The sequence below is a fragment of the Physcomitrium patens genome, chromosome 2 (assembly GCF_059467195.1).
Source record: "Physcomitrium patens ecotype Gransden chromosome 2, ASM5946719v1, whole genome shotgun sequence".
Lineage (NCBI taxonomy): Eukaryota > Viridiplantae > Streptophyta > Bryopsida > Funariales > Funariaceae > Physcomitrium > Physcomitrium patens.
This window is the reverse complement of record NC_143411.1, coordinates 23,694,011-23,709,700: the sequence shown is the minus strand read 5'-3', so window position 1 is coordinate 23,709,700 and position 15,690 is coordinate 23,694,011. Positions and strand designations below refer to the sequence as shown.

Genomic DNA, 15,690 nt, shown 5'->3' with positions numbered 1-15,690 from the left:
AAGATTTCATATAAATACAACTTGGAAGATTAATTGGGTGAGCTTTTGTGAACAAAAGTAGTTGTCTGGAAGCTGTAAATTACATCTTTGCGGTCAGATCTGCTGTCGTCATCAAATAATGTTCGAAAAGAATTCATAATATAAAATTCTTAGTCTAATGTATATGATTTCATTGACATTACTGAGGTAAAAATTGATATGATTGGATTGAAATGTAAAACTCTTTACATGCCAATCTTTTAAAAGATAAAAAAAAATAGAAAAAAGAAAAAAGAATCACTTGAATTACTGAATTATATTCTGAAAGGCCACATATCACACTTAAAACACTATAATTTTGCCTTAACATACTTCTAAAATATTGCATTTAGAATATTAATACAAAGGGGTTTTCAGAATCTGTACAGTTCAAGCATAACTCAACTAACACAAGAATCAAACAAAATTTGAATGAATGAAAGAACAACTCATGGTGGTCAAGGGACAAGTCTGAAATCATTCATCATCCAAAACATGGACGAATGCTCCTTTAAGGTTTAAAAGGGTACAATCTGCTACCGAAACTTAATTTCTCTTCTATAAGAATACAAATCAGATACATATTGACATATTTATTGAAATTTCTTCACAAATTTTCCAAGAAAATTTTGGTGGATAAATAAAACATGAACATTTCAACAACTACATAAAAAAATGACACCATCATCTAGCTTTCACTAAACTGAGCTCAAGCTCATGAGAAGTACCTCCACCTTGGGAACTACTTCCATAAAGAACTTGACTCTCTTCTTCTTCAACAGGAACAAGACTAGTGACTGACGTGTTGAGACCCAGTAGCTTCTGATAGGATCTATTCACATTCTCATTATATCGCTCTCTAACAATTCCTCCAACTTCAATGTCTCCCTGTAACATTGCCACCACTTGGCCCATTGTTGGCCGTCTTTCTGCAGCTGTTTGCAAGCATGCCATTGCAACATTTATCACCCGTAGTACCACAGCCTCTTCATCAACGTGTAACGACAGACTTGGATCAACTAGGTCTAGGAGACTACCCGCTTCATTTAGTTTCCATGCCTGCAATAATTTTCCAAAAGAATTTTCACCAAAAGGTTTTAAAATGTGAAGATGCATATGAAAGAGAGGTTGATGTAAATATAAATTTAAGATACTAGCATACACAAAAACAAATACATAACTACAGGAAAAGAAATAATAGCGTATGTTTACATGAAGTGGAAACGTACCCATTCACTGAGGTATGTTTTTTCCAAAGGCACATCAAAATTGATATTTCTCCTCCCACTCACAACCTCCAAGGCCAACACTCCAAAACTGAAGACGTCTACTCTTTCACTTATTTGGCCAAGAGAAGCATACTCTGGTGCCATATAACCTCTGCACGTTCCACAATTTATCCCCCCTTCTTATCAATCAAATCAATAATAATAATAATCGATGATTTATAATTCTATGTAAGCATTTGTAGTGATAACAATTTCCTATACAAAATAATATTGCAACATGGAAACTTTACTTACTTTGTACCGGCAATTTGCTCAATTGTAATATGGGTCTCTTGATTTGGAAACAAAAGTGCCAAACCAAAGTCTGCAATTTTGGGTTGCAAGTTCTTATCAAGTAAAACATTGTTGGCTTTAATATCTCTATGTATGATTCTTGGTTCCACTCCTTCATGTAGATATTGTAGGCCATTTGCCACTCCCAAACATATATTGAACCGCTTTGGCCAAGTTATAGGTTGGTTGCCTTTGTGGTCTACATAAGAGAACAATATTAGCAGTAGGATTTCCAAGTGTAAAACTTCAGTAACTCCTACTTGTACAAAGACACCAAAAAAACAATCTTCTAAAACCTTGGCTTTGAAGAGACATTTTAGTTACTGATTCACACCATTATCAATGAATCATAAAACCGAGATTTCTTTATAGGACAAACTTTACCACACATATTTCAGTACAATTACAACAAGTGCTATACAAAAATATTTCAATCAAACCTTATTTTGACAATGTATAAGTAACTTACCAAACAACGTTTCAGCAAGGTCATAATTTTCCACACACTCGTATACCAAAAGTCTTCGATCGCCACGGAGGCAACAACCTTTGAGCTTCACCAAATTTCGATGTTTCACAGTTGTAAGAACAACAACCTCGTTCAAAAAGTCATCCATATTTTGTTGTGCATTTGTGGTTAGTTGCTTCACAGCCACCACACTTCCATCTGCGAGCTTTCCCTGCTCAAATAATCACACAATTATTGATAAACTTGTCGTGGGAGAAACATGTTTAATTCACAAAACATATCAAGTAAAAGAAACTCGAATATAAAGTCCTCCACACTTAGCAAACTCCATTGGTATACCTTGTAAACTGCACCAAATGCTCCCTCACCCAACTTCATATAGGGATGGAAATCATTAGTTGCCTTTTGCAGCTCACCATATGAATATAACGTAGGCTTCAGTTCATGCTTGGCAAACTCTGAAAAGAAACCAACAAATCAAAAGACACCGTATGAGATTTATTGTCACATCTTTATCAATGGATAAAATGCAACCACATCATTTCAAAGAACAATAGAACATCGAACTTCCTGGTATGTCTTTAGAGCCACACTGGAGAAGCACATTCTAGTATGATCGACATCAGTTACAAAAAGTAAGCTTCAATTCACTGATATATTAGAATTACGTGTTTTTACGTACTTTCATGTACTTGGGCTAGACGGTATCCGCTATCCCTTCTGTTTTTCCAAATCAAAAAAGACCCAATGCTGATGATGATCAGCAGCAGAATTCCACATACAAGTGAGGCTATCAAAATAGTCGTCCGTTTTACATTTGCAATATCCTCCTCTGCCTCTGCAAGATATACCCAAGTACACCGATTATTTAGAAGTTTTACTAGGAACCACAAACAAAATGAATTCTATTTTGCAACGTTCCAATAAATTTGCCAGCAGACAATGTTAATCGCTGTCCTGCACAGGACCTATTTCACAACAATCTTTTCACATGCAGAGTCGTCAAAATTCCATAAAAGAGAATACTTGGTAACAACTTCGATCATGTCTTAAATAAGACTACATCACTTGCTGATGATTACCTTTGGAAAAAATTACATAAGTTGATGTCGCTGACACACAAAATAAACTGAAAACTCATCTCAAACTGACCAATAGCCACCCGTTGAACAAATCAATCAACATTCGACGTCAACATTTCAAAGTGAATCCTAGTACACGTGCTAAGCAACTTAAGTATGTGTAATTGTCGGTGTCTTACTTGAATCAAAACATAACTGCGTACAAAAACACCTGCCAACATCACTGTCTGCCCACTGCCCACTGCAATATGGGTTGCCCTGTAGCCTGTGGAATCACCAACATCGTATGATTAGCAATGTTCAGGATGTCATGACAACCTTCCCACCATAACATCAAGATATAGCCAGCTTTCAAGAAGAATGTAGCCCTAAACGAGGGCCTGTCTCAAGGAAGAGTTTACTGTAGCGCCACGTTGGCAACTACAGTGGACTCCCAAAGGACGAGCTAACTCCAACTTGCAAGATTCTTGCAAGTGGTACAAGAGTATTTTCACTCCCTATGCAGCCAAATCAATTTCATATCAGACCCATCAAACAAATGCAGACAAAGGGCAAGAGGCAGCTTACTCAAGAATCAACGGAAGTTTTCTAACAAGATCCTTGTATATGACCGTGTCAATGCTATTGTTCCTCAAACTAATACGCAGCGTACTATTGCGGGTCCCGTTTAGTGGGAAGGAAAGAAGATCCGCAACGTCCAGTGTTCCATCGATGTTGTTGTAATCTAGTTCTCTGCAACAATAGGAGACAGGGTTATGTTTGCTTGACAAAATCGATTCCCACCACGACTCCCAGTAACACTAGTAACAATAAGGTAGAAACACCAAACATCACCATATTAATACTACCACAAATACTAATGGTCTGACACGTACATTGTCCTTAGCTTTGTGAAGCGTTTAAGCATAGACGTACTCAGAGTGCCATGCAGCGAGGTATTGCTCAGACCCCTACAACCAGCAGGTCAATTCATAAGAACGTTACTTCCACAACAACATTACAAATATTTTAGTACACCAAAAGGAATCCCCTTAGCAACTGGCTTTGAGGTGGCACATGTGCAAATTGGTCTGTCGTTTCTGATCGATTTCAACTCTTCAGTCCGGCTGCCGAGTGCAAACTCAACTATCGCTGCACGTATTCGTTCCTAACTGAACACAAAATCATGAAATCTACACTGAATCTCCACAAAACTGAGCACAGGGCCGGCTCTCAACACATCAAAGGTTCCGCTTCACTCACAGAGATAGTAGATTCTCATTGACATTTTGCAGCGAGGCAGAAATATCTAGTGGATCAAACTTGTTGTTGCTTAAATTTCTGCATTTCCAGATCATTTCAGATGTCCGCGTTCAGTAAGTACTCCTTCATGGGCATTCCCTGTACTAACTAAAACACATCAATACCATGGTATATGCTTATTAAAAGTGGTCATGCCTCTCATCACATGTTCCGAATTCTTGAACTTCAAACACCACAACCACGACTGCTCGCATCATATTGACAATGAACATGTCTTACAGAGATTGAAGATTTGACCAGCTGCTCAAATTTGGCATCGAGCCTGTGAAATAGTTGTTGGAGAGGTCCAAATCATCCAAGTTCGTTTTATTAACAAGGAGGTCCACAGAGCCATTAAATGCATTAAAGCTCATATTCCTGCAATAAACACCAAGGAATTAATAAGATAAGCTCGCTCTTTCTAGGGACTGCTCAAACTCTTTGAACCTCATCATCCTCCACACAGCTGTAGCTAATGATTTCTCCCGAAACCCTTGCACGACATTGATTCCTCGCAACAAGGGTCTCGAAAGATGAGCTTGAACATAGCATACAACCGCACATGAACACAAACGATGGGACAAAACTTTCAGAACATCTCAGAAGGCCACCACTCACAGTCTGTTGAGAGAGGCCACGGAGGTCAAATTAGGAAGTTTCCCGCTGAACGTGTTGTGTGATAGATCCCTGTTTTAAAAGATAGAAACAGAATTTAAAGACCCAACCTCATCCAACTTTCAGCAGATTTTTCACGTACAACAGTCCCCTTCAAATATTCAAACGTCTCTGCGGCTGGATACCCGGGACATCTGAAAAACTATATAACTGAAGAAGACGCTTCAAAAGAACTACACGAAACGCTTGCCCTTAGAGTGGAATGCAAACGCTTCTAAAACTCTGCATGCTTACATTGTGACTAGACGGCTCAAATTTCGGAAAATCATTCTTGGTATGCTTCCAGAAAACTGGTTGTGCGACAGCTTCAAAGTCCACAATTTTTCGAGTTTACCAAGGTTTTCTGGGAGTGCCCCGTTCAGACGGTTGTTGCTTAAATCTCTGACAGTAGTGCACAGGTAAAACAGTTTAGAGGTAATCCTCGATTCCTTTGATACAGTCATTAATGTTTACAAACATGCAAGACAGAACACCTTGCAAGGACCGAAGCCAGAAACATTACAGATATGTGTCAGGCACTTACAGGTCTTCGAGCCCACTCAGCATATCCCCGTACGTACTAGGTATGGATCCATGAAGTCCATTTCCATGAAGATCTCTGCAGAAACAGTGAGGTTCGAATACGGTCGTATGGTGATAGATGTCTAGAAACAGTTTTGAAATTTCCAAATTTTTAAACAGAACAAGATTGGGTCGCATGCAGGCGGATATTTGATACACCCGTCTGATTTTCCATTGACTGGGTAGAAGCACATGAAAAATAGCCCTACTGGTCGGACTACCCTTCTCAACACTTGGCAACCCAGCTAGAGTATTGTGTCAGTGGGTACAAGAAATTTCTGCAGTTGTGGACGTGATAATAAGAAACAACGGGAAACTAATTAATGCTGATCAAAGTTGGAAAGAAGAAGCTTACAGGTTTTTTAGAGTCCAGAGTAGGCTACTACCGGTGAAAGGGGGAAGAACGCCTTTCAGCTCAGGATTTCCTGTCAAGGTTCTTCACCAGCAAACATTTACATGATCAGAGGACTTCATACAACCCTCTCGACACTCTTTGAACTGTCATCTGATGTAGGTTGAAAAAATTACATGAACTGGTCTAATGACATTTATCAAGAGAAGCGGCTGATGTGCTTACAAGGATGAAAGACTCGTGAAGTTCCAGATTCCTTCAGGCAAATTGCCTATGATCGATTCGTCACTGACTATGCTGCGACCAACCACCCATTACGATCAGTTAGTGAGTCACCGGAGAGATAGCACAAGAACCACTATTCTGAGGACTGCAAACATGGGGCAACGACGAAGTTGATGATGTGTAAGGCAAGTCTCTGGGGATACTATATCAAACAAAATACAAGATGAATGTTCCAGACCAGGTTGGAGGCAAAAGAACTGATTCAAAATAACATGAGCAATGGTAAGCTTAAGAGGAACTAGTAAGATCTAAGAATCAAACAGCACATCCATCTGAGTGCAAGTGCATGTAAATTTGTTGTGCCAAGAATCTTACATGGTGACGACATTTGCATCCCAAATTCTTCCTCCTTTATCATTCTTCTGCTCTGGTGTCGTATCCCTTAATGTAATGTAACAGCGGACACCTCGCCAAGAATTAAAATAGCAGGGATCATAAGTCGATAAACCGTCTATGGGCGGGGGAGTATCACGGTTAGGCAATGAGTCCGGATTAAAATCCGTCCATCCAGGCAGGCTACTGTTCAAATCTTCGGTGTTCTTCCATGCGACGAAAAGATTCCTCAGCGCCCATTCTGTTGCCAAAGCCACCCGTAAGAGGATCAACAAACTAGGTCAGTCATAAGAACAGCCAGATACTTGATAGCGCCTCACTACGCATTCATTATCTGATCACATACATTTCACCCAAGGTGGCGTAAATCGTTTTTCAAAATGGTATCCGGCATTCAATTCCTCCACCCGGAATAATTTCGTACCCAATTCTAAATGCTAAACCCTCAAGATCTAAGAAACAGAAATTTAGCACCAACACAACCCCTCCACATGGGACCGCAAACTCCCAAGAGCTAAAGCAGTGTGGAAGGGGGTGTTGAAGAGTGATGTGCGTCGAAGCTTTCAATCAAAAGTTTGAAATCATACGTTCAGCTGCCGGCAACAATATATTGTCTTGCGCTTCTACTTGTTCCAGAAAATTGCTGAAGACGTGGAGAGAAAGAACAATAGCGATTCCGAGCAACGCGAACTTCTGGCGTGCCATTTCATTCGCCACTGCCGCTGACAACACCGCTGTCTAGCTCCCGGAATTGTCCGAACAATTCACACCCTAACTGATGAACGCCGATTTCCGACGTCCTCTTCCAACAAACCACTACCAGACGTCAAATGGCAACATTACAACTTCACCAATATTGTTGCAAATCGCAATTGAACTGCTCCCGACAGTCCCTGCAAAGCAAAAGTTCTCCATCAGAAGAGGGCACCACCAGTTAAAAACCGACCACGTGTGCTTGAATCGTTCCGCGGATCGTAGACATTCAACGCGGGTTCACCTTACCGACAATCGTTTGTTTCATCCGTCGATTTTCTCCCCTCCAAAAATGAAATCTTTGCGGATCATTCATCCAGGACACGGCCCAAGGTCCACGCGCAAGTGGAAACATGATGCCATTGCCTCGACTGATTCGTACGTGGGTGCTTTAGAACGAACAAACTGTGTCGTCACAACTGTTGAATGTCTGTTGAGAAACAAAATTGGGTTGGATTGAGGTTGGTGTCGGATGATTAAAAGAGAACAGTTTGTGTACAAAAGATGGTGATATCAAGATTTAAAATGAAAAGTGGAATGATTGAATGGGTGATGCTTCTACCGATTGTTTGGAGGAAGGGGAGTTGGGTTGAAAGCTCTTGTATTTCTACCTCATTAGCTTCGGAATTTTATCTTCGTGTGGCATAGAAGAGGCATTGTTTTGTGATTGTGGAGGGCTTGTATGTTGGTAGGAGGAGAAATATTGTGTGTTCAAATGAAAAAATAAAAAAATAATGTAAATTTCATGATGGTTTAGTATTTTAAATATTGTTATTAAAATGCTTCATTTAAATACTCAAAAAAAAGTAATATTCAAGGTGTAAGAAACCTTGTTATGCCAAAAATGATTTCAATTGGTCAAACAAAGAGAAGGTTTAATCTTTGGAAAAACCAAATTAAAAGACAAAGGTGTCTAAGATAGAAGATAAGTCTAAGAGAGAATAATTGAAATATAATCATTCTTGTTGATTTAATGACAATATAGACAGTTGTTTTGTTCTCTATCCATAAGAACAATTTGGTTTGGAAAAGAAACAAATTTTAATAGCCATTTTTGTAGAACTTGTAAAGTAATTCAATATTGTAGCTTCTTTTTATTGAATTACTAAGACCAACATGAATTCTTGAGCCAAAGCTAGTGAATTTACTCTTAATCTTTATATGTTTAGCAACTCTAGAAAAATGGTGGCCGCGGCTACCATATTTGCTCAAACTATAGTCAAAATAGTGACACCAACTATAAATGAGTGTAGTCAAGACTATGGCTTATCATATGTCAATGGTCAAGTGTGGTTGTAATCATTAGTCAACCTTACAAATACTACTTGTTCTAGTGACAATTCCATAATATTTGAATTGTTGCTAAAGATTTGACACATATTTTAACTTTAAAGTGTTATAAATCTTTATGTTTTTTTTAGTAGAAATGTTGGTTCAAAATTTTGAATTAATTTGGATTTTTCATGTAGTTTGCAAGATTCTAGACGAGAAGGTGTCCATACAATCAAACATTGATGTGTTGAATACATACATGACGAGGCAGTTTGTGCACACTAAAACAACACGATTGAAATTCGAGATACACAAATAGGTCTTGTAAATAAAAACAAAACTCCAGTGGATCTTGTATCTTCGTAGCGCACGTCTTGCTGGGTTTTTTCAATTGCATTGGCCTCGATTAGACTCAAGTTCAAATTTTGGTTTCCATAGGACCGGAGCTCCTTATTGCACAACTTATTGTACGCTGCGTAAGCGGCATGTTTGTACTCTGCCCGACAACCAGAAATAGATTTCTATGCAACCCTTATGCCAACGACTCAACACGTGAGATACTGATTGTGGTGATTGTGGCCAACTGTCCCCGCCACCAGCATTAATCGGTTCTCCTTCCAATGCTTGAAATTGAGCTCACGGAAAGCTTCGAGGGCAATTGACATCTTCGTAAAGAATTCATCCATGTCTGCTTGCATTGGTGATCTCCAAAAACCATCAGCTTTGGGATTAGATGAACCAAAACTGAGATCCACCGTATAGCTTTCATGTGTCTGCACCCACAATTCTAACCCCTCCGTGCTGGTGAAAGGTGGAGTTAAATCTCACCCAGAGAAAGAAAATGACCCTGGGATGTTGTTCGTGCGTCTCACGAGCCTGAACTGTGGCCGTGTTCCCGTCGAGGCTGCCATCTTCTTGGACCGCTATGCGCGGCGTAGAAAACTACCATCTTTAAAATCAAGGTCAATAGAGATGTGGTAGGATAATGTAGGGGCAATTACTACATTAGAAGCAAAAAATACCAACAAACATATTGGAAGATTCAGCGCTTGAACACTACTTTATATAGCAGTGGCGCCGAGTGGGAACCACGTCTGGCTTGCTCGGCGTTGAAAAAGCTGGCTACCAAATATCCCAATCCCCTCTCTCCTCCAATTATTAAAAACATATTATCAAATCTAATGTTTGACAAATTCATACATAAAGTTTGTGAGGAAACGAATGCCAAGTGGATTAAAGCTTTATATGGAAAAAGATTCACCTGATAATTAATCATATGGCTACTAATATGTTCTTCCATCACGTGTTCTAGCTCTTCAATTGTACCTCCTTCAAGATATCTCCATGTTTACAAAAGAGTTGAAGTACCATGCTGGATGAATCGTAGTACCCAAGGCATGTTGTCTTATAACTCCAATAACAATACCAATCTTTATTTGTTCACTTTCTGAGCTATGTACAATGGTAATCATATTATTTCTTCTTCTAACAAATTCTCTTGCAGACAATTTTAAAGAAAATATCATAGAAAATTTTCATGACTTCTTTTTAATCTGTTGTATGCTTCTTGGGTAGCCTTTGAGATACTGTACTTGTAGTTTTTCTATAATTATTGTAATCAACAAGAACTAGGTTTGTTTAATGGGGGGTTGGTTATTAAACATTGAATTAAGTAAATCCTATTGTCATGCAAAATCCTATTTATCCACACAACCGAAGGTTATAAGTAACAAATTACCATTAATACATATTATAGGTTTCGGGCTTTAATAATTTATTGTAATATTAGCCTATAGAAGTACATCACAACCTATAGTTATAATCTCTCTTCTCATAAATCTTCAATAATATTGTATTCTATTGGATCAACTTCACATCAATTTGGATTGTAATCTTCAAGAAATTCTTTAATTGTTTCATCTATGTCTTTAGACTCCAATAGTAATGCTATTTCTCTACTCAATTTGCTAATCAATAACTCATAATTTTATAATTTTATATATTACATTTAATTTCTTGAACCAAATGAGGTCTTCTTTCATAAGTCTTCTTCACCAATTGTGACTGATTATTGGTTTTATTCTAATCAATAACTTCTTTGATTTGTCTTATTTTAATTATTGAAATTATATCAATAGCTTTAATGCTTTAACATCTATTGCTACATTTTTATAATGACATTCCAGACCTACAATTTGTAATCATTCCATGTAATTAAATCAATATTCTTAAATTTGTCCATTAAATTATTCAACTATATTATATTTTTATAATACAAATATTTCTTCCTATTGATTTTAATACTCTCAAATTATACTTTGACATACCAATAGAAATTATAATTATAGATTCAATCATACATCTAGCATTAAGATTTCCATCATCACAAAAAATTACTTATTTTGATTAAATTATACATTCCAAGGATCAAAATCAATTATACACATTCACATAGATTTTTCTATATCACCTATTTTAATTGGATTATAATTACAAAAGTACTTTACATTAATTTATAAAATATAACAAAAAATAAAACCAATTAAAATTTGGTTCAAGGCTAATTTATGAAATTTTTAAATATTACTATAAAACTCAAAGAAACTTGATTAATAACTAACTATTAATAATTTATATTACTCAACTTTCTATTGGTGGTTAAAAAAACTATTTTTTGTTTAATCTATCAATTAGAAATGTCTCTTTTATTTATATCTATATATATATATATATATATATATAATTATAAAGATAATAAATTATTATAATTTTTTAAAAATAAAAATATATTCTTATATCACCAAAAGAGAAAGTGTAGACAACTAAAAGATAGATATAAAATTGAAATTAGAATAGATCTTATTAAATACAAAAAAAATAAGAAGTATTAAGTAAAAAAAAATCATAAAACATTTATAGATAAGGATAATGAAGACTTTATTCTTACTGTTATATATAATATCTATTAAAGAATTATGTTGAAATGTTTTCTAGGCCATATAATACATGTCTAACTTGCAATATACTTATTTAATTTATAAAGTAAATTTCTATTATATTATCCATATAACCAATTTGTAGTATAAGTAGTTAAATATGAAATATATAGCTAGTTTTTTGGCCAAATTTTCAACCTACCAATCAATTATAGACATGTATATGAGAACCTAAATTTTAAGATAAGAGTAAAAGAATAGAAGTAGAAGACTTTAAGTTAATCAATACAATTGAAAACTTAAAAAAGATGTTAGGATTGGATGTCTCAATAAAAAGAAGAATACTAAAATTAGACAAATCTAAGAGAAGCTCAAGCAAGCTTAAAAATACATTCAAAAAATCAAAGAAGAGATTTAGATTAAAAAAAAAAAAAATGTGGCCAAAAAAAAAATATGGCCAACCACTAAGCCAATGCATAAATTATTCTTATAGTTAAGTATATAACTTAAGTCAAGAAAATAAGATAATTATGCTTTATTGATGAAAAAGAAGCTTTAGTGTTAGATATTAGGTGAAACATGACCATTCTATCTCAAGTGTCTAAGACCCTTTTAATCCGTAGTAATATAAAACCTCACTACGAGGTAGGACAAATTGAACTAGAACAAAATTGAACAAAATTAAATAGAATGGGATACAAAAAATGAAACAGAGCAATTGAAATTAGAATAGAATAAAATAAAATAAGTTTGTATTAAGAAAAAGGGTCAGTACCCATACTTGACCAGTGTCATGGACATACATTGGAAGATTCTTCGAATATTCTTCTAGAATATTCTCTAAAGATTCTCTAAAGATTCTTTTAGAAGGTTCTAGAAGATTCTTAGAATATTTCCTAAAGATTCTTTTAGAATGTTCTAGAATATTCTGATAGATTCTAGGAAGTTGCTCGAGAAGTTTCCTAATCAGTAGAAGTTGTTGGAGAAGCGTCCTAGTTAGCGGAAGTAGCTCGAGAAGCTTCCTATTCAGTAGTATATATAGGAGTCGAGGCTGAAGGGTTCTTCAGTCTCGACAACACATCTCTTAGAGTTCTAGCTCACCTTTCTGGTGTTGTTCTTGTACTCATCTGTTTAATCTAGTTCTGCCACTTCTTCTTGAACTTCTTGTTAGATTTCAAGTCTGTATTTTGTGTCCGTGACAGTTTGTCGAGACTGCATTTTCACTGGTATCAGAGCTAGTTCCTTCTTGTTAGAGAGTGGATTACCCCTCTTCTTGAAGGTGTGCTAGTGTTTTAGAGGTTGCGGATTACCCTCCTCTAAACTGATATCTCTTCTTTCTCAATATTGGAGCCTTATTCTTCTTGGAGAGAGTGGATTACCCCTCATCTTGGAGTCTTAAGGCATTTTAGAGGTTGCGGAGTACTCTCCTCTGAACCAATATTGTCCTCTTGTCAAAACTCTTTTTTCTTCTTTCTGAAGGTTAGCCGAAGGTTAAGACGTTAAAATGGCTGAAAGTTTGGAATCCAAACTAGACGCCATCATAAATGCTCTTGCCTCGTTGTCACATAGGACAACAGAGATCGAAGGAGTCATGGTAGGACTCCATAACAATGGAGCATCTGGAATAGCGCCATCTAAAGCATATCAGCCTCAAACTTCTGCGCCAGAAGAAGCAGTTCTACCTCCATTTCAACAAGATCGAGTAGTCTTACAACGAAAGGAGCCTCGAGTTAGTCTTCCGGATAAGTTTGATGGAACTCGTTCCAAGTTTCGAGGTTTTGTCAACCAAATCAGGTTGATAACAATTTTACAGCCCGAACGTTATCCGACGGAGGAAGCGCGTGTTGGGCTTGTTGGAACCTTGCTTACAGCACAAGCTTTGTCTTGGTTTACTCCCTTGTTTGAGAAGCGATCGCCAATCCTGAGCAACTTTGAAACGTTCTTGGAGGTGTTTGCAGAAGCATTTGGCGAGCATGATAAAGTTCGATGGGCTACAACAAAGATCCGATCGCTATGACAAGGAACACGCTCTGCATCAGTCTATGCCTCGGATTTCAGACAATTGGCAAGTGACATTAATTGGGGTGAAGAGGCGTTGGTGAGTCAGTTTTATTGGGGCTTGAAGGATGATGTGAAGGACTTGTTGTTATCTCTTCCTGATCCTCAAACGCTCAACGAAGCTATTAGCCAAGCTGTAAAGTGTGACAACCGCCTATTCCAGCGTCGCCAAGACCAACGTCCAAGACACCAAATGACTTGTTACGACATGACTATGTCTGCAAATAGCTTAAACTCACATTCGGAGGCAACAGACATGCAAATCGACACGGCGCGTGTCCGATCTCTTACTCCAACAGAGAAGAAACGGCGTATGGAGGAAGGGTTATGTTTGTATTGTGGAGAAGAAGGTCACAAGGTTGGAAATTGCCCAAAGAAGCAAAATTGGCACCCTGTCAAGACTAGAAGTGCGATGATTCCGGAAAACGACGACGCCCAGCCACAGTAGGAACCGTGCGGCTGGACAATCTAATATCACGACAACAATCAGGTTCCTCCTTCTCTGTCCAACCTGCCCGTTGTTTTACAATTCCTTTGTTTTTAGGCCCTCAAAAACAAAAAACTTTAGCTTTATTGGATTCGAGGGCATCTACTTGTTTTTTAGATGAAGAGTTTGCTAAACGCCACAAGATCCGTTTAGTACAGAAGTCCAAACCTGTTCACGTAGAGGTGATAGATGGATGACCCTTATTGTCAAGCAACGTTACCCATGAATCAGAACCTATAGAAGTGGTGTTTAAGGACCATAGTAGTCACGTTATTTTTAATATTATTAGAACCCCATCAAGCCCTGTTATCCTTGGTCTTTCTTGGTTAGAAGATCATAATCCGTCCATTGATTGGAGGCTACGAAGGATAACATTTCCTGAAAAAAATAATAATAAACCTGTTGGTAGAATCTACATGAAGAAATCCATGTTTATTGGAGCGAGAGCGTTCCTAAGATCGTCCAAGGAAGGCGCACCATTTGTCATTTATGTAGCTCCAACTAGCGGTGAGAATATCTCAACATCGAATATACCAGAGCAATATAGGGATTTTGAAGACGTGTTTCAGAAGAAGAACGCCAATATACTGCAGGAACATCGATCATATGATTGCGCCATAGACTTAGAGGAAGGAGCGCAACCACCTTTTGGTCCAATATACAACCTATCGTAGACGGAGTTGGCAGAATTACGGAAGTACATCGATGAGAATCTAGCCAAGAATTTTATTCGACATTCAAAGTCGCCAGTTGGAGCACCAATCCTATTCGTGAAGAAAAAGGATGGCTCATTGCGGATGTGCGTGGACTACCGAGGACTCAACAAGGTGACCAAGAAAAATCGCTATCCCTTACCTTTGATCTCCGGCCTCTTAGATCAACTTGGACGTGCAAGGATTTTTACAAAGATTGATTTAAGAGGAGCCTACAACCTTGTGCGAATCAAAGAAGGAGATGAATGGAAGACAGCCTTTCGTACAAGGTATGGCCATTTTGAGTACAATGTCATGCCTTTTGGTCTTACCAATGCTCCAGCGGTCTTTCAGCATATGATGAACGACATCTTTTGGGAGTACCTCGATGACTTTGTTGTCATCTATCTGGATGATATTTTGATATTTTCCAAGAATGAAGAAGAACATGAGAAGCACGTTTGTTTGGTTCTTGAAAAACTACGCGAACGAGGACTCTACGCCAAGTTGGAGAAGTGTCAATTTTACCAGAATGAGATGGAATTTTTGGGCTTCATTGCGACTACAGAGGGCTTGAAGATGGATCCAAAAAAGGTAGAAGTAATTATATCTTGGGAAGTTCCGAAGACGGTTAGAGATGTTCAGTGTTTTCTTGGATTTGCTAACTTCTATCGGATCTTCATCAAGAATTATTCTCAAGTTGCTGCACCACTCACGCGTCTAACAAGCAAAGACAAGCTCGAATGGGGATCACAAGCAGCAAAAGCATTTCAAGATCTCAAGACGGCATTCACTACGGCTCCAATCTTGGTACACCCTGACTTTGCAAAGGCTTTCTATTTAGAGACCGATGCTTCAGATTTTGCTTTGGGAG

At 37.6% G+C, this 15,690-nt stretch overlaps 1 protein-coding gene across 1 annotated transcript; it reads right to left on the bottom strand.

Moving 5' to 3' along the window:
- Positions 1–490: 490 nt before the first annotated feature.
- On the bottom strand, positions 491–7,556 carry LOC112279157 (uncharacterized). The gene is made up of 18 exons (XM_024513310.3): positions 7,206–7,556; positions 6,601–6,859; positions 6,226–6,297; positions 6,004–6,084; positions 5,611–5,685; positions 5,322–5,468; positions 5,031–5,099; positions 4,653–4,790; positions 4,374–4,451; positions 4,007–4,081; positions 3,699–3,863; positions 3,311–3,396; positions 2,732–2,887; positions 2,389–2,507; positions 2,050–2,260; positions 1,542–1,779; positions 1,248–1,398; positions 491–1,077 (listed from the first exon to the last, which is right to left on the bottom strand). Exons 1-18 carry the CDS (start codon positions 7,321–7,323, stop codon positions 703–705), a joined length of 2,613 nt encoding a protein of 870 aa, XP_024369078.1. The 5' UTR covers positions 7,324–7,556; the 3' UTR covers positions 491–702.
- Positions 7,557–15,690: the final 8,134 nt, after the last annotated feature.